Below are 18,921 nucleotides of genomic sequence, written 5' to 3'. Positions count from 1 at the left end.
TGTCTTTGATTGACCAGTTCATTTCTGTAGCTGCAGGACTGTTTAAGGTAATCCTACGGGAATTGATTTGCATGTTATAGTTTGAAGAACAATGCTTATGACTTGCACTTGAAATCTGGATTTGACTTGCATGTTAACATTTGAGATGATTGTGATAGGCATAACATGCAAAGTTTCCCTTAAAACCTGGTTTTATGGGAAGCAATGTGGGTTTAGGATGATATCAACCTGTCAGGTGATAGGCTTAACATGTACATCTATTTCCACACAATTACAATTGTTAGGATTAGGGATATGCTTCTTAACATGGAAATTGATTCCCACAAGACCACATTTTCTTATTACAATGACACTTTTATGACAGCGAGGCATAGCCTCAAAGCTTCATTAGGAGCAGAACATGCACCCACAGTGCTTGACTTCGGTAACAGAATCATTGTTGCTGGGTAAAATACATTATCCTTTATTTAAACAATGAGACCACAACGAGATTACATTTCCCGAAAAAATACTCCTACACCCAATCCATGCCTCCAGTCATAGCTAATCCAGCACCAAGCCACCACCCAGCCTCTCTTGACACTTAGTTTATTATATGGCTGTCAATGAGGCCCCTTGGTACAAGGCAACAATACCACACCACCATGTGAATTAAAAGAGTAAATCTTAATGTTTGACATTTTATTGCAAACAATAGCCGACTCTCGTCAACGTTGTCACAGGATCTGTAGAAGCCTCTTTGCAGCAGGTGGCGCTCTTTGGGGAGTTGCGCGTATGAGTTGTTTTACTCTCTCGACAAACTTTGCTCCGATATTACAACTATGAGCCAAGAATGTCTGTGTGTAACGCGCGTGACGTCACTCCACATGCCACACCCCCCATTATTAATATTCATGAGCAGGTGGATTTTTACACTCACGCAGAAGGTCGAGCGGAAATATTTTTTTCCTGCAAATTCGCTTTAAGTTTGACGTTTCTTTATTGAAAGCGAATCCAATAACAAAGTGGATTTGGTGTCTTTATTTATTTCTCCAGCACTTGAGACAAAAGGTAAGTCTAATTTGTGCTTCTACATTATGATAAAATAGACATTTCTCGGTGATTTTCCAGATATTGTATCGAATTCCAATTTATTTCAACCCCAGCGACTGAAATCAGAAGAGAATCAAGTATCAGAGCAGTGGATTTTAACAAATTGAAGGTCGGTTATATACAGTGCTACAGTGACATGAAGTGAGGTGTTTAATGACGTAGTTTTGTGCAAGAATCACTGCCATTAATACAGTGCTACAGTGAACTGCAGTGAAGTGTTTTATGACTTCGTTTTGTGCAAGATTCACTGACATTAATACAGTGCTACAGTGAAATGCAGTGAAGTGTTTGATATACTTTCGTGCAAGATTCACTGCCATTAAATGTATACAAGATACAATTATAGTCTGCTCAATTTTTTCAGCAAACGAGCTCGTGGTATATGTAAATGATCAACAGACGTGGTTAGTGCACTGAGCAATGAACCCAGCGAACCCGAGTTCGATTACCACTCATGACCAAAATCAGTGATGAATATCTGAACTGGTTCTGGGTTTCCCTTTGGTTGACTCAGCCTTAAAATGTACCGTGTGCTGAATGTTAAAAGATCATCATTGGTAAGACAAAGGCGAACGGGCTTGGTGCTGGCCACCCACCTCCTCACACACCATGCTGGCCTTCATAGACGTTTGCTAATAGCCCCAACAGCCTGAGTAGGCTACACAGGCAATCTTTGTGTTTGCTCGGCAGTGAGAAAAGCAAAAAATATCGTAGTTGATGACTGCTACCATTAATAAGTAAGAAAAAATAAATGCCATACGTAAAGTATATTCTTTGGGTCAAACGGTAAACCACGTAGATAGATCAAATAATAAAAAATAATACAAATAAAAACAATATCACGACGTTTCGATCGCAACACAAGCAATAGTCATCAGGTGAGAAATATCGCGGGAGAGCTCGTATAGTTCTCACCTGATGACGATTGCTTGTGTTGCGATCAAAACGTGATATTGTTATTTTTTATTATTTTATCTATCCACATGGCTTTACCGAAAGACCCAAAGAATATTAATTTATGCAGTCACGAAAGCTTTAAGTCAAGATTTAATACGTAAAGTGTTTTTCTATAACTTGAGTAACTTATCACTGTTTAAAGAGCATGCATTTGTATTTAATAGCCACAACAGGTGTTGTATACAGTACTATCATGTATCTGCTTTTTAAATCAGTTCTTGATTCGTAATCTGTATTTGGACATCATTTACGTGTCGCTCAGTCACCCACTTACGAACATGTTGCGTTCCAGACCCATTTATAAGTGGATTTGTTCGTATCTCGGAACTCTATTTATGTGTGTTATAAAATGTATTACGGTTAAACAAAAAAGGGAAGCGTTGTTCAACTCAAACTGCGCATCACGCGGGATGCCGGGACTCAGTACATCTCGCAGAGGATCACTCCTCCGAACAAAATAGTTCTGCGGTTCTGTTCATAAGTACGATGAAACGTTTGCAAGTCGGATGGTTCAAAATAATACAATATTATGGCGATTTATTCGTAAGTGCGGATGTTCATAAGTCGCAGGTTCGTCTCTCAGAGACTACCTGTATTCAGAATTACATTGTATGCATTGCATTTGGCGCTTATTTGACAAATTATAATGGATGTATACATTTTTATTTTGTTCACAGACATTTTTTTAAAGGACGTATACATTTTATTCTATATTATTTCCCCAAACTATATTCGATAAAATATCACTAATTTGAACAAAAAATGTAAAACCTTGTAAACATAGTAACTGCTGTGCCTGCATATTACACAAGATTGTCACGTGGTGGTGCGAGACCATGGGGTGGTATCATGCTGCAGACCGTATGAATTCATAGCCTGTACACTGGCTGCTGATTAATAATAGGCAATAATTTCAAGTGATGAATAGTTAAGAATATTTATTTAGGGCTGGGACGTTTTAATAGGTCACCCGGCAATACATTGTGTGGCAACTTATTTGAAAGACGATTTTTTTCAGGGTGTTATTCTTTTTGGTTGTTTATTGAACAAACACATAGTCACCATGATCCCGTCACACTTTCCATTTAACCCTTCCCTGCCTTTCCCCCTTCAACTCTGCCGGCCAATCCCCTTCCACCCTTGCTCCCGCTCCCCCCACTCAGGTGAGCAGAAGGTGATCCCGATAACCTCATCCCCCTATCCCTGATCTAATGCGGGTGGTGACGATGTTATCCGAGTTATGCACACGACCGGGCTTGTTTTATACTGTCGTTCCGCTCCCAGTGGTGTGTATTGGTGACCGCCAGACTGGTACGCCTGGTGGTGATGTTATCGGCGTCTGTCCCGAGCAATCTTTTGTCACGGAGAGACCCAGTGATTCAGGCAATTAACCATTATTTGTCCCTTGGATGAGCTTTGAATTATTAAATTTAATTTAAGAAGCATTTTTCAATGTCCCTACATAAACATAATCACGATGGAGAAAAACGCAGCGAGACATTGTGCTTACCACACCACCCACTTGTGTAGCTGTGCTGGCCTACATAGGTGCGAGTTAACAGTTATTATCCCAACATCCTCTATATGCTCTAGGGGGGATCTTTGTATTTATCTACATCTCGATATGCAATGTGATGCACGAGTAGCTGCTTCAGTAGTGGTGTGCAAGTTCCGAGTGGCCCCAGGCCACAGACCAGTCTCAATACTAAGTGTGGTCCTTGCAGATGGCAGGAAACTGGGCCCCAGGGAGATACACAACGAGACGCAGAGAGAGAGAGAGGGAAGCACAAATATTTGGAAGCATAGAGAGCAGTACAGAGACAGACATGGAGACACATACGCGGAGAAAGGTGAACACAACGTAGACACGTTGAGACAAGCAGAGACAGACATACAGACAAAAGGCACATGCAGTAAGACTCAAAGAATCAGACATGGACCCAAAGAGCCAGACACAGGCATATATAAATTAACAGAGACATATAGGTGGGTGTTGGGGCTTGTAATACAACATTTTAGAGACGGGGATTTGTGGATGGTGTAGATTTTGTTAAGCTCCCAAACCCACCAGGTTGCGAGGTTGCCAAGAGGTGGCACGTCAAGTGGGTTGGTGAGAATGTGTGCTCGTACGGTCCATTGAACATTTTTCATCGGTGTACATGGATTTTGTTTAAACGTACTCTGATTTCCTCCCACATTAAAACGTACATTAAAAGGGATTTGCATAAACATGCTAATGCAATACCCTTCTGAAAATATCTTGAGAATCAGGTTTGGGTTTTCCTTGTTAAATACAAAACAGTATTAGTATTACTTGGGTTATTGAAGGTAAACCTGCACTTTTAGTTGGAGAAAATGTGAGAGTGAAGCAAATGAAACGTACCCTATTTTTCAAGGTATCCCCCTGGAACATATAACATATAGACATCTGCCCCATTGGTGTTGTAAGCCATTAATGTCAGAAGCAAGAGGAGTGTTCAGGACAGGTGTAGAGGAGTATTGTGAGCAACCAATGAGGTGCGAGCGGGTTGAGAGTCAAAGATGACGTAATGTCAACGTCACGGGTTACGCAAGGGGCTTTCGGAAAGCACTTTCGGGAACGTGGGTGGGGCCGAGCTGGGGGGAGGAGCCGTCCAAGGGTTCTTAAGGGGGACCCCATGACAGAGGCGAGGTCGTCGTTGGGAGCCTGGGTAAGGACCGGCTGGAAAGAGGGTCTCTCTCCTCATCGCGGAGCGGTGTTGGCTGATCCCCCGCTCCGGGCAGACGAGTGAGCCAAAGGGATAGTCGAGGGTAGGGTCCAAATAGTATTCAGTGTCCGGATGAAGGACCGAGCTAGAGTTCACCTACACTGGTCTGAGTGTAGGATGCCGAGTGTGAGAGTGTTTTAATCAACGGAAACGGCCCTTATAGTATTCCTCATCTCCGCGTGGTTGTACTGCACAACACATGTATGCAGCCATTTTAGGATGTATGCTCTCACATTCCCATCACATTTTGCCCACTCATGTCTATTCTTAAACCTCTCGCCCCACTCAAACACACTTTTGCACAAGACGTGTATCACCGAACTGTATAGCTAACCTGTAAAATGTCAGCTGTTTGGACATTTTTCTCCACCAGACACTTTATTAAGCGCTGCTGTTCCACAGCACATGACACATTATCCACTGCCATCTTGGAAATACCCAGACCGCTTTGCGAAGCTGCGACCACTCGACAAAACTCTCATCACAAACCAATTAGATGACTCTTGACTGACACTCATTATTCAACAGACATCGACACACAGTGAAACAAAAGCAGAGAAAGCCATACAGAGCGACAAAGAGACACATTGAAAGACAGACACCATGATATATGGAGATACATAATGATATAGAGACACAGAGGCACAGTTATATCTGATCTATGCATAGACACAGGCAGGCATATACCAAGAAACAGAGATAAACATGGAGATACAGAGACACCGAGATAGGCATAGTCAGACACATAGGAATACACAGAGTGAGGCAAATATAAAAAGGCATGAAAAATAATACACAGACACATAGAAAGACATCAACAAAAAGAGACAAGGACACATATATTGTCCAATACAGTAAGACAGACATAAATCAACAAGGATATTGAGAGTCAGACAGAGACTGACACAAAGACACAGCTGAAGAGACGTAGATACGGAAAGACGTTCTCAGAGTAAGATACAGGGATGGAAATAGAGTTTCAGTCAATGAAACAGACGCAATGAGACACATAAAGAGACACCATAGGCACTTCTTGACATACATAGCCCTCGGGAAAAAAAAACCCCTCCTCCACATCTTCCCAAGTACAGATTCAGGGTTCTCGTGACCTTTGATTGTATTTGATCACTCATATCAGTATAATAATAGACTTGCAACCCTAACCCTAATTACAAAGCACCTTAAGTGCAATTTGTCTTGACACATGGGGGAACCTTCCCTTACGTTTTATTTGTTCCTATTATGCTACGTGCATCGTGTCACCAGAACTTGTCAAAGTCAGAAAATTTGCAGACACCAGTGGACCACCCCATGTTGGAAAGTGGTCTGGGGAAGAAGCCATCAGAACCGCTTCAAGGAACCCTTCAAGGAACCCTTCAAGGGACCCTTCAAGGGATCTGTTGCCAAAGAAAGCTGTCGACTTGGCAATATTTATTGCGCCTGATACTCCGATGGAGACATATTCTTGTAGACGTTGAAGGTCGAAATAGGTGCAGAGTTTAAAAATGGAAAGTAAATTAACTAAAGACGAACGAGTTTAATTCGTTTTCATGTATGCTAAAGGCAGCTGTAATGTTAAAAAGGCATAAATGCATCTCAAAAGAGAAGTCCGGCATGCATTCCTGTTAATTGTAGTCAGTTTGAACATTTGTTAAAATAAATTAAACAGCCTGATGTGATTTGTTAAAATAAATATAACACTATACATCCTGACGTTTGGGCCACCCTGTATAGTAGATTTAAAATGTTTATATTTGTGTCAATGCGTTTGCGATAAATGTGACAATTGACACCCTGGACAGCTTTGCGAACGAGATGTTCCATCTCGAGGGATTATCCAGGTGAAATATTTAAATAAAAAAAGATATTGGTCTAGAAGCCCCATAATCTAAGGCTAAAGCATGTCATGTTTACGTGAAGAGATGGAGGAGGTATGCAATACAGTATAGTTCTATGCCCATTAAGCTCTATAACATATCATGAGCGTTTGTCATTAACATTAGGTGGCGCACTTCCTTACATAAATGTTACAAAGCAGAAAAAGCAATATTGTTTACATGGAGCGGTTAGTGTTATGGACAGTATCATGTATTAAGGGGCCGTCCATAAATGACGTCACACGATGTTTAACCCCCCCCCCTCCCGTCGTCACACTGCGTCACAAAAAGTCAGACACCCCCTCAAATGACGTCACAAAGCTCTGCGCCCCCCCCCCCCCAAATAAAACATGCTTCACATCGCTTTAAACTATCGTCATTGTAGTGCATATTTAATGTGGCGCTGCACTCTGATGTTGTAGGAAACATGTATTAAAAAGTCTATCTAATTGTGTTGTCTATATTTAGAGTTGCGCATTTTGATGTGACGCCACATTTCTCAACCCCCCCCCCCCATCGTCACACATCGTCACAAATGTCTGACCCCCCCCCCTAGGTGCGTGACGTCATTTATGGACGGCCCCTAACGTACGTTTTAAATATGGAATTAGAATGTCTTTATTAAACCGGAGTTGTAAGTTCACCAAATTCAGCAGGAAGCCAATTTTAACACGAGTGTTTGTGTGCAGTCACTGGTGATCGGGCTGAGCCTTCAATCCCATTGCACTTGAGGTCCGGGTTTAATCACTTAACGTGTCATCTGGGTTTCTATGCAGATCTTTGGGTCTCTGTTATTGGTGTCTGGCCTGAAACTTGTTGTAACTATCAGACCCGCACCCTACTGGACATCTGTGAATAAAGAGCTTCATGGCTCATCGGATTTCTCCAGGACAAATACAGATGTTGATTCTGAAGCCATCACCACAATCACTCCACGCGACAACCAATGGTCACCACCAGTGGCCGAGAACCGGATTCAAATCCTGAAATCTCAGCTAGCCATTCTAATCATGAGCCATGATCGATTCCCTGTTGGATGAACGCCAACCTTGGCCACATACACCTAAACACACTATTAGTGTCGTTGTGGAGATAAATATCAAAATTGGCAGACAACACGTCTCAATCACGTCTGGCCACCTGCATCAATGTAATAAAGAGTTGTTTACAAATTCCCATCAGCCACGCAAGCCTTCTCGGAGTGCGTAACTTTGACGAGCCAATGCGTGGTCTAAACCGGTTCAAAGTTTGCTCGCAGGGAATCAATGCTGCTCAAAAAACAACGCAACTAACCACTTGCAGCAAGCGATGATGGGAGAGTCGTGCAACAAAAACATGTTAGGCAGATTCTTTCTTTAGAGGCGATACAAATTAACACCGTCCGTTCGTTCATCTTATTAAAACAACACGTGCGTCTTAGAGATGAGCCCCCCCTCCTCCTCCTCCTGGCGTCACGTGGGAGGGGAGGGGGCGGAGTCGGAGCACCGGGGGGGCGCCAACATCCGGGCACCGCCGGCGCCCGCTGCCTCCGCCCCTCCCCCCTCCCCTCCCCCTCCCGTCTCCCATTCACCGCCATTTTCTCCCTCTCAGTTTTTTGGGGGGGGGGGGGGGGGTAAAAAAAGGAGGGGGGGTAACAAAAAAGGGGGGGGGGAGATAAATAATAAATAAATATTTAATCCACCTACACCCCCCCCCCCTTCCTCATCCACGCTCCCTCCATCAGCACCACCACCGCCGCCTGCCCCTCCCTCCAGCACCACGACCACGCACAGAATATGCCGCGCGGACGGCCGCCTAAACAACGATTAATCCCCACAAACCTGCAAGGTAAAGGGGGGGGGGGGTTGGTAGTGGTGGGCTACGGGATTAAACGTCCGATTATTGTTGTTCAAAATAATAATTAATATAACGACTAATCGACGGGTCTCGTGTAGCTTGCACGATCACCATTGTTGGTTGTCAATGTCGCGTTGCGCGCGCGTGTCTCTCTCTACTCCGCTCCGCGTTCACGTTCGCGACGCTCGAGGTACGTGCGTTTCAGTCATTATGTGTTTTAAAAATAACCCCACATCGTTGCTGTTATTGCTCGCGTCGCTTTGCCTTCTTAAACAACTCGGCGACAAAGAGACGAGGAGACGAGACGAGGTCCGTGAGCGTCTCTCGCGGTGCCGCCGCCGCCGCGGACTGAGACTGTCGCCCCCCCCCAACGACGCTCGCCGCCGCCGCGGACGGATTTGTGTTTGTGCGCGCGGACGAACGAGGCCCCCAAACATTCCCCACCCCCTTCACGGTGTTAGCCACCACCGACGACGCCGACACTAGCAGCGGCTTAAGCCTCGAGAAGAAGCGAGGACTATCATCTTTAACCATCACCACCACCACCACTCTAACATCTCCTCGCTAAATAAGATGGCGCCCTCCTCGTAGACTTGAAGCCGCCCGGCGCTGCAGGCGGCAAACGCGGCCGCCTCGCTCCGCGGGGCCCGCTTCGAGGCCGCGGGTCGTCGTCGTCGTTGTTGTAGTTCTCGCGGCGTCCACGCTATGAGGTGGGCAGGGGGGTGGGGGAGGAGGAGGAGGCGTCAGTCGGCGCTTGCGTGCGGCGGGTCCACGGGGGTTGTGAGGCGGCCCGGCCGCGGAGGCGGCTGCGGATGCGGCGGCGGTGGCGCGGCCTGGGCACTCTTATACGCGTGGCGGCCCCGCGGCGCCGCTGTTTAGTCGGCAGGGTTAGCGGCACGAGGCTCGTCGCTTTTGTGTGTCGATGCCGATGCGTGAGCGGGGTTTTTTAATGTTTTATTAGTATTTTTTGCGACACAAGCGATACACGTGTTGATTTTTAAAAAGTGTTTCGGGGGGGTAGGGGTGGCATAGTTTTATGAGTCGAAGTAAATGTGATGCGTAAGTCCTTGTTGCGTTCATTCTCGTCTGTAGTTGAATGATGGCTTGGCTTGTGTTGGGTGGTTGGCAATCTCCCCCCCCCCGACACAACAACAACAACACTGCCCTCCCTTGCGTTAGTTGCTGCAAGATGGCGGAGCTACGTGAGTCCCCTGTGGGACCTGGCACCAACAATCTCGTCTTGTTGGTCTTCTTGGTGGTTGTTGAACAGCATTGTTATTGATGGCCCAATGACTACGACTCACAAAAACGCACACTCGTGCTGCGTGCCACAGTGGTTATATAACACGTTCGCCTCCCCCCCCCATGTATGTCACGGATTCGTGTCCCGCCACTCATTAAACAGCCCCAGTTCGTGAGATTTAAAGACCAAATGTTGCATTAAACTCCGGACGCAGTGGTTATCAATCATTCTAAGTACAGTCTGTACAGTATTTGACGTGTTTGGTGGAATGCATACATGAACTTAATTATGATCAACCAGGCGAGAGCCAATTGACACGAAAGCCTTTTGGCAAGGCACCCGGTGATGGTTGCAAAAGCAGGTCAGATAGTGTGGCATAGTTCAAATTTTAAAATTACCTCCAATGGGCCAATAAATTTCCTAGGTCTCCTTGTCAAGGGAGATAATGGATTTTCACCTAGTTAAGTGAAGGATATTGACTTTCACGCTTGCTGCCGAGAATGATGTATAGTTCATGTTTCTGAACACGGGGGCCCAGGTAGTTGTCGTCCCCCCCCCCTTCGCTGCTGTGGACTTTGTTGACGACGAGGTCTCACATTGATGAGGCAGAGCGAGAGAGATGATTGTCGGGTTAGACAGCTTTGAGCCCGAAAGCTCATCTGATCAGATTAGTGATGAGACTTGGATGTGAAGGGGTCACATGCGGATGACTGATGAGGCGAGCAAACCCAGCTGATAGGGTTTGTATGGTGACTGATGAAACTGGTCATGTTGTGTGGTGATGAGATTGAGATGATGAGGTTGTGTGGTGACGAGGGTGTGAGTTTATGGAGAGGCTGCATTGCAAGGATAATGAGAGCTTTGATGACAATACGACGAGGAATGGGACTGATTATCATGCTAATTGGGAAGAAGTGAAGAACCAAACAAGTTATTTCATACACCTTGAGTGCTCGGATAATTTGCATAACTGAAGAAGCAGAGTGCTTAGCGATGTTTATTTAGATTGCAAAGTTTGAATAAATTACACGACACTTAATGTGACTTCAGAGTCAAGTTGAGGGCGCTGTTGCTCAGAGCTAGTGTTTCATAAAATTACGTGAGAAATGATGAGGTGACAACAGTGAAGCTGAGCTGATAAAGCTACACAAGTAAGAGGGAGCTAATGATGAGATTAGTAAAACAGCTGAGAGCCCAGTAGATCAATCAATTGGTTTATTTGAAACGGCTGAGAAACCGAGATAGTATACAGTTCTGCGCCGCTTTTACCACAGAGACCTACAAAGCAAGAAGACAGAATATCAGTCGTGATATTAATTGGAATTTAAATACATCACTGTAGTAATAATATCACAATGAAAGAGTGCATGAAAGTACTGACATTTTATTACAGTGATTTGGCGATAATAGCGTGATCATACTGTTCGAGTAAAATACCACTGACACCTAATAAAGGCAGCATTTATAGTCCAGTGTATAACGTACTGTAGTGGTGAGAACTTGATAAACATGTAAGGGGGGAATAGGAAATTGTTGTGCTTGTACGTTTTTTTGCGGTACTGAAATGCATTTATAGATTGGTTGACCTTGTTTAGTGGCTATAATCTGTAAAAATTTGACGATTTGTGAATGAAAGCTGACATAGAGTCATGACTATATGGATGTTTCCTTTGGGCTTCGTGAGAAAATGAATATGCTTATGACAGGATTTATTTTTAGGACAAACTGATACCTCGCAAAGGTGCAGTGCCTGAAGAAGATATCACATGGTGCAGGATTTACTTTCAAGGGAGGAGTAGGCTGTGGCATGAATATAGCAGAAATCCAATAATCTGTTGGGCTTGTAATCCATGGCACACTGCGGAGGTCACACCAAATAATCCACAATTGTTTTTGTGCCGGCGCGGTGTGCCACGGATTATGGGAGGAAAGCACCGCGCGATTCCCTTAATCCACACAAAAAATTAGATTACACGGGAAGCGTGGCACACGACGTCTAAAGTGCAAATATGCCATGCGGGTTTATGTTACATGATCTTTTTGCATTGATATCCAAGTAAAAAAATAAAAAAATGATTTTCTACTGGACAAGTCGCATCAGCGCAACTAGTCTGCAGATGCAACTAAAGAAATACAATTGAACCTTATGGCGGGACCCCAGGGTCCCGAATAAACGGAAGTCAAAATCGTAATAAATTTACTTATTTTTGGCGACTCCGTCCCACCGCGCACATAAACGCCGCGACCCACCTGGCGCGGATCATTGGAGGACGAATGCGCAGAAGAAACAAAGTTTTGAAACTTTGATTAGCGGATCGTGTAGAGCTCGTCGAGAGGAATAGATTGCCATATCGTTCGCCTTCCGCAGACATGTAATGACCTTTCAATGCAGTTTATGCGAGAGCCGGGGGCACATGGGACCCCGGGGTCCCGCCATCAGGTTCAATTGCTGAATAAAAAAAAAATCCTACCTCCTGAGTTTCCCTGCAGCTCCATTCCAGGAGCTCTCACTTAGGCCCCGTCCACTCTACTGATTGAGGTTTTCCAGTCCGAGAAGCGTTTTCAATCTGCCGTGTTGTGCCATGGATTATGGGTGCAGTCGCGAACTGCCAATAGTCTGGAAATTACATTAATTTTTTTTTATTACTGCATTGGATGTCTGCTGTATTGTGCAGGATATATTTTAAATGTGCGAGGGGGGCATCGGCATCATGCTTCGGCTACAATACCATACTTATGCACAACAACACGCCAATATAAATGTCTGATCCCCAATGATAAACGATTTTGTCGATTTGTTTACAGTTCAAAATCAAAGATGCACATATGTATTCATGGTACTGCATAGCTGATGGTCTGTTAAGACTGATGTCATGGTTGGTCAGATCCAGGTCGTATCACATAACTCCACTTATCCTTGAAGATGTGCGGGTGAACTTCACGGATCCTGTGGTATGTGAGGTTATCTGAAATTTTTCATGGTTTATTGGTGATGTTTTCTTGAGATAAAAGGACTAATTTGCCGATTGACTCCTTGGATATGCAAACAATGGATAATAGTAACAATTTTTGTCCTGTAGATAGTAGCAGTTGCAGGTAATATGGCCGGGTATTGGTTTATACATTTGGAAATTCAGAGTATTACCAAGTTACTGTGAATGAGCAGAGGGTTATTTCAAAGGTTGCTAGATTTTACATTGTGAGTGATGTGCTATTGCAGATATTTTTATTACTAAATCCTGTACAATAATTTCAATTATCACAGTATTTTTGCACAAAATATGGCGCTATATTAAGCCTGTGCTACTGTGCTATATTAATTTGATGCAGTTGTATTTGAACTTGTTCTAAACCGTATTAATATTTTTAATCTGTGTAATAAATAATAAATGTGTTTTCAGGTTGATATTGCGTGGGTTTTTTCCAGAGGATAAAAGCTTCAATAGAAAAAGATGGCTTATCTTTCATAATAGCACTGCATGACGGTTAAACATAAATCACAAGGAAATTGGACTTTCTCAGTATTGAGTGGTGCAAGATCAAAATGTTATAACTTAATAGTGTATTCCTCTGACGAGAAAATATGGTGATTGTTTGAGTTCACTGAGAGGTTAAAGCATCACAGAAGGTCAACGCGCTATGGTAATGTCTCCATTGTGGTCACGCTCAGAAGACCCACAGGGAATGGGTGTGGATCAGGTGGAGGAGGGAGATGTGCCGGCAAGGGGGCTCCACCAGTGTGACATCTGCAACCAGCTCTTTCACAAGCACAGCCAGCTCCAGAAGCATCTCCGACAGCACCAAGAAAATGACAAGGTTACAATAAATAATTACACGTGCAAAAACATTCTAGGATACGATCACGAAAAAAAAGTTTTCACGTGAAATTAGTTTTAGTTTCTTGAATGCTTATAGGGTATAAAATTACTTTCTCTATTCCCTTGTTTCTGCTACACACCCACACCCGCACACATTCACACAGCCTCATCGATGTGACCAGTGCCCAGCCTCCTTCAATGTGGAATACAACCTGTTGCTGCACAGGGCCACACATTCAGTGGACCAGACTGCATGTCCAGACTGTGGGCGCACATTCTCACGAATTGCCAGCCTCAAGGCACACATCATGCTTCATGAAAAGGAGGAGGTGAGAAATAATTGTTCCTGCAGATAATGGGTGCGTTTATGTTGGAGTGGCGTGACTTCCCTTGGTATTCAATGTTATAGTTTGTACTATAACGGGGCGTGCATTGCAGCACATGCGGATCTTTTATTGAATTAAAAATGACAATTTAATTAGTTGCCTTTTTTGCAACTCTTAATGATGGGTTTATATTTCACTTTGCGAATGCATCACAATGTACTGTGCTGTCACCTCTTAAAATGAATTAATTTACAGTGTGCAAATTTGTTGTATAACTTGAATTTCATTCAAGGGGGAGGAAATGTATACATATGTTGCATGTTTTTGATCCCGATCTCTTGTTTTCAACTCTGCAGGACCTCCGCCTAAATTGCACCTCTTAACTTTCTTAACCCAGCTGCATCTGAATCCCTCATCTGCATCTTCATTACATCCCGACTCTACTATTGCAACTCTCTCCTCGACACTCTCCCCAAATCACTCATCTCCTAACTGCAGTTGATCCAAAACATCACTGTCAGATTTTTCACTCGCACTCGTAAAGGTGACTGCATCACCCTAATTCAAGTGACTTTACCGAAAGAACCAAAGAGTAATTCCTGCAGTCACGAAAGCTCCAAATTAAGTTTGATCCTTATACAATAAAATTCTGGATCAGCTTGAAGATCCTACCATGTAATTGGCTCTACCTGCCTCTTCCCTCTCATCTCATTGTACTCCTCTCCACGCACGTTTTGCCTCAGGAACCAACGTTTTTTTTGTTAAATCCGCCAGTAAACTTTCACCTAGTGGGAGCTCGATCTTTCTTCCTCTACTGCCCCTTAATTTGAAACTCTCTTCTTACAGCCATCGGTACTGTCAACTCCCTGCCCCTATTCAAGTCCAGGCTGAAGATCTTCCTCTACCTTTCGCTAAATGCCTCATCATCTCTTTATTATAAATACACATGTCTCCTTTACCCAGGAAGCCCAAGTCCCTCTGTTCTACACTGTGTTTTGAGAGCAGTTGCGTTCAGATGCTATATGAATCCAACCTGCTTTGCAATGTTATTCTCTTGCAGAACCTGATGTGCACAGAGTGCGGGGATGAGTTCACTCTGCAGAGCCAGCTGGAGCGCCACATGGATATGCACCGGCAGGAGCTTTCGGGGGCACGCACCTTCACCTGCCGCATCTGTCATCAGGAGTTCCAACGCGTGTCCACGCTGCGCGAGCACATGCGCTCCCACTACAAAATCAGGTAGATCGCCATACGAACATTAGATTGATTAGCCAGACGGATTATTATGTTGAACTATACAACGGTGTTAATTGAACTGTAATAGCAGAATGTGTGAGGGAATTAAGGAGGCGTTGCAAAAGTGCGTACTTGTGCAGTTGATGCCTGAGTCGCCCATTAACAACTGTTAACAATTTAAGGAGGGTATCCTTGAACATACACTCTGTGTCCGTGGGAGTTACCATCTTCTCTGGAAGGTCTACATAAACTCGGCGATGTGAACCGCAAATGTGGTTTTTGCCTTCTTCATGCCGACATCAAGTGTGTCCAATTCATTACCTTGGAAAATGAATTATCTGCCATTAAATGGGTTGGCGATCCTTGAAAATGTATGCAGACTTGTCTCGGTTACTTAAAGTGTTTGTAATGTAGACATGGGAAATCTACGTGAGGCAACAATATCATAATGTATGCAAATTAAAATAATGGCAAAACATGACATTCATTTAGCCAACATGGATATTCAACCATGATATAGGTTTTTGGGTTAGATCGCGTAAATGATTAATGTTGTTAAACCCACCACCACCCGACGTAGCCAATTAGTATGGTTTTTCACATGAACAGAACATGCCGATTTGTTACTAGTACAGCACACCGGTGTGTTGGAAAGCAAATCCACAACATTTACAATGGATATTCAAATCGTTTTGTTGAAATTGTGAATTTTGTTAAATATTGCATTTGTGAAATACTGCAAATAATACTTTATACAGTCCAGTAACATTTGAATAATTAAGTGTTCATGTTTGTTATAAGGCATAGATAGGAGAGCTGTGTGCCTTCACCGTAGCTTTCTCTTAGCAAGCGCTGTCTTTTGTAACAATTTATTTTTCATCTGTATATGATGGTCTTGACTCTTCTTTTCAGAGCTTCTCTTTCCACAAGGTCATACAAGCGTAATATTGACAGGTCTGGGTTTTCTCATCGTTGTGAGCATTGTATGAAGACCTTCCAGAAGCCGAGCCAACTCATACGCCACATACGCATACACACTGGTTTGTGCCTTTTTATTTACTGCCCTCCACACACGGAATAATGTCAATATGCACTGTAACACATTAATGGTCTTTTATTTAAAGGCATTTAAATTTGTATTATCCCTCCTATTGAACAATATGCTAAATTCAAAAAAAAACGCGTGCTTTCCATTGCGGCGAGAATTTTGCAAGGAGGGGGATTAAAGTTCTCGGCTAAAGTATTTCATAAATTTTTCTACGTGTGCAGGCGAGCGCCCCTTTACTTGTGAGGAGTGCGGCAGAGCCTTCAACCAGAAAGGAGCGCTGCAGATTCACAAGGCCAAGCACACTGGAGAGCGCCCCTACCGCTGTGCCTTCTGCCCTCACACCTTCTCACAAAGAGGCAACCTTAGGGCTCACATTCAGCGGGTCCACTCTGATGTAAGACGAAATCTTTTATTTTTATTCAAACTGATTATTGTTAAGCTGTACGGATTTGTATGTGTTTTTTAAAATATAATTTGCCATCTTTCATTTATTTTGGAATGCTATGTGGGGGGAAAAAAGCAACCACTCTTATAATGTGTGTTCTGAATAGTCTAAATGCTTGCTTGTTGCGCTGGTTATTGAATAACAGGTCACTGTTATGTTAAGAAATTCATAGGTTACAGGGATGCTCAGCACGATAGCCCGAGGGTAATTCATAGTCCTTTTCTAGATTTTGAATTTGTTTCATGTGGCTCTAAAAAGTTGGGAAGTTTGGCTAAAAACTGGATTTCACATTTAATACATTAAATGTGCAAAGCCTTCTTTGATTTTGTGTAGTAGTGCCTGACTGTTAAAGTAATGTTCCCAGGATGAACTGTCTTACTTAAGCATAATGGTATTAATCACTTAGTATTTTTATATCCTAAATTAATTTCTAGGTGTCTTTATGCATGTCAAAATAACACATTACCAAAGAGAACAATGTGGTAATTTATGTGGACAGATAATGTAATACAAATGTAGTGTTTTTAATGTGTTTAATGTTTTGCGTTACTTTAAACAGCTGCATAACAAAGATTAACAGTTGAGGCTTAATTTAATTAAAGCAGGATTTGCAAGAATACTGTCACACTTGACATAGTTTAGTGCTGATTACATTCGATCAAAGCCATCCTCAAAGTGGCCACCCTGATTTTCTACAAAAGCCTAACAAGCAATGATTCCTTCCTAGTAATCCCAACCTGTCTCACTGTATCGAGCTGCAAAGGCAGGCCAAAACGAATAGTCTTGCTCCTGACATTTCTCTTGACAACTTAAACGCTGTTTGGTGTGGCCATTTTTTTTGGTGGGGGGACGTGTTTGAATGTCGAGAGTGATGATACCTGCTAGCAGCTGCCTGGTTTGAGGAGGATTTATTGTATGGGCGCGATCTGTCAGGGTCTCTGTACCATGCTGCCTGATGGCTCTCCTCGCAGGGTATTGATTTGTGCTCAGCAATGTGGGCCTTTGTGGGAATATCTCGATCTTCTTGCAGTGAGAGGAAAAGAAATGGATGTTGTATTTGTATTGTGACTTATTTTCTGCAAGTCTCTTCCTTGCCCCCTGCCAAATTGGCTAGAATGCTGGACTCGTGTTTTCCATTTTGGTATTACTGCTGAACTTTGCTTCAGATGCACGTTATATTTTACAGAACTAGGTTGTTACACTAATGTTTAACGAATTTCTTTCAGTCTGCGATATGTTTTCCCATTGTCTGAAATAAGCAATTTCAGAAATTGCACGGGCTGAAGAAGTGGGAAAAACCATAACATAAACAACTTGTATAATTCTAATGAGATCATTGCCGCTGCTGAATTTGTTCAGTAGAAATGTACTCTATTTATTCTCTTACAAGCTAACATCCCCTGATAACTAGAGGTGGGCACAATTGCATATAATTCTTTTGTATGTATGTATGTTGAACTTCTTTCGCACCGTACGTTGCCAACCGTTCTAATCGGACGTGCGAGGGAAGGGCAGTCAGACACTCGGGTATAGATGAATCAAACTGCTCTTGTCTCTCCTCCATAGGCGAAGCCTGGAGGGGAGCAGCCAGTGTTCCAGTGTGAGGACTGCAGCTGTGTTTTCAAAAAGCTGGGCAGTCTCAATGCCCACATCAGCAGGATGCACACAGACGAGTCGTACACGAGCCAGCTGCTTGGTGATGACACTCAGGTAGCCAGCTCGCATCACCCGGGTTGCTTTGAAGTCGCGCGCATGCTTGTTGTTGGTGTCCTCCTCACCTCACATGGCTGCCTGTGCGGATGTGTGCGCCCCAGACTGTCGCAACGCCGGTGTCAGGAGCGGGACCTCAGGGAGCCCGCGGAGTGACAGACGTGATACAGCAGCTCCTAGACCTCTCGGAGCAGGTGTCCGCTGACCCCACCCACGGCCAGCCACAGCTTCAGCAGTTGAACTTAGACTCGGCATCCATCAGCCAGGACATTCTTCAGGTGTGCCAAATATGAAAGCACAAGCACTCTCCATATGTACATTTCATGCACGCGTTTAAATGTGGTTTGGTAGTGAAGTGCTACAGCATGTCGCTTGTGACTCAGATTTTTATTTTTTACAATACACCTCTACCCCAGCCCCCTCCACATTTCTCTAATGATGTGCTGTGGAAACATTGAGTCATTGTTCCGTCCTCAAAGGACATGTTGAGTCTGTGGTCTCATGTGATTTCTTGTGGATATGAAAGATCCCAGCGATCGTCTTGGCAGAAGAGGTCATTCTTTGCCAGTGTTGTATTTGTAATATC

At 43.7% G+C, this 18,921-nt stretch overlaps 1 protein-coding gene across 7 annotated transcripts in view; it reads left to right on the top strand.

The window, feature by feature from the left end:
- Window positions 1-8,329: 8,329 nt before the first annotated feature.
- Window positions 8,330-18,921, top strand: part of ZNF236 (zinc finger protein 236) — a 49,778-nt gene continuing 39,186 nt past the window's right edge. Inside the window, exons 1-8 of one of the 7 annotated variants that reach the window (XM_061548619.1) lie at window positions 8,330-8,500; window positions 13,423-13,568; window positions 13,735-13,899; window positions 14,957-15,135; window positions 16,045-16,172; window positions 16,402-16,574; window positions 18,192-18,335; window positions 18,440-18,613. In XM_061548619.1, the coding sequence (XP_061404603.1) occupies window positions 8,449-8,500; window positions 13,423-13,568; window positions 13,735-13,899; window positions 14,957-15,135; window positions 16,045-16,172; window positions 16,402-16,574; window positions 18,192-18,335; window positions 18,440-18,613 (1,161 nt within the window). In that variant the 5' untranslated portion in view covers window positions 8,330-8,448. Of the gene's footprint in view, window positions 8,501-8,636; window positions 8,700-8,968; window positions 9,220-13,422; window positions 13,569-13,734; window positions 13,900-14,956; window positions 15,136-16,044; window positions 16,173-16,401; window positions 16,575-18,191; window positions 18,336-18,439; window positions 18,614-18,921 lie in introns of those variants that run through there. The other 6 variants (XM_061548613.1, XM_061548612.1, XM_061548616.1 and 3 more) reach the window with 6 other exon arrangements.

Source organism: Lethenteron reissneri, chromosome 9 (genome assembly GCF_015708825.2).
Source record: "Lethenteron reissneri isolate LAM-NWPU_2019-01 chromosome 9, ASM1570882v1, whole genome shotgun sequence".
Taxonomy (NCBI): domain Eukaryota; kingdom Metazoa; phylum Chordata; class Hyperoartia; order Petromyzontiformes; family Petromyzontidae; genus Lethenteron; species Lethenteron reissneri.
Note: the sequence above shows the minus strand (reverse complement) of the source record. Positions and strands in the feature narration are given on the sequence as shown.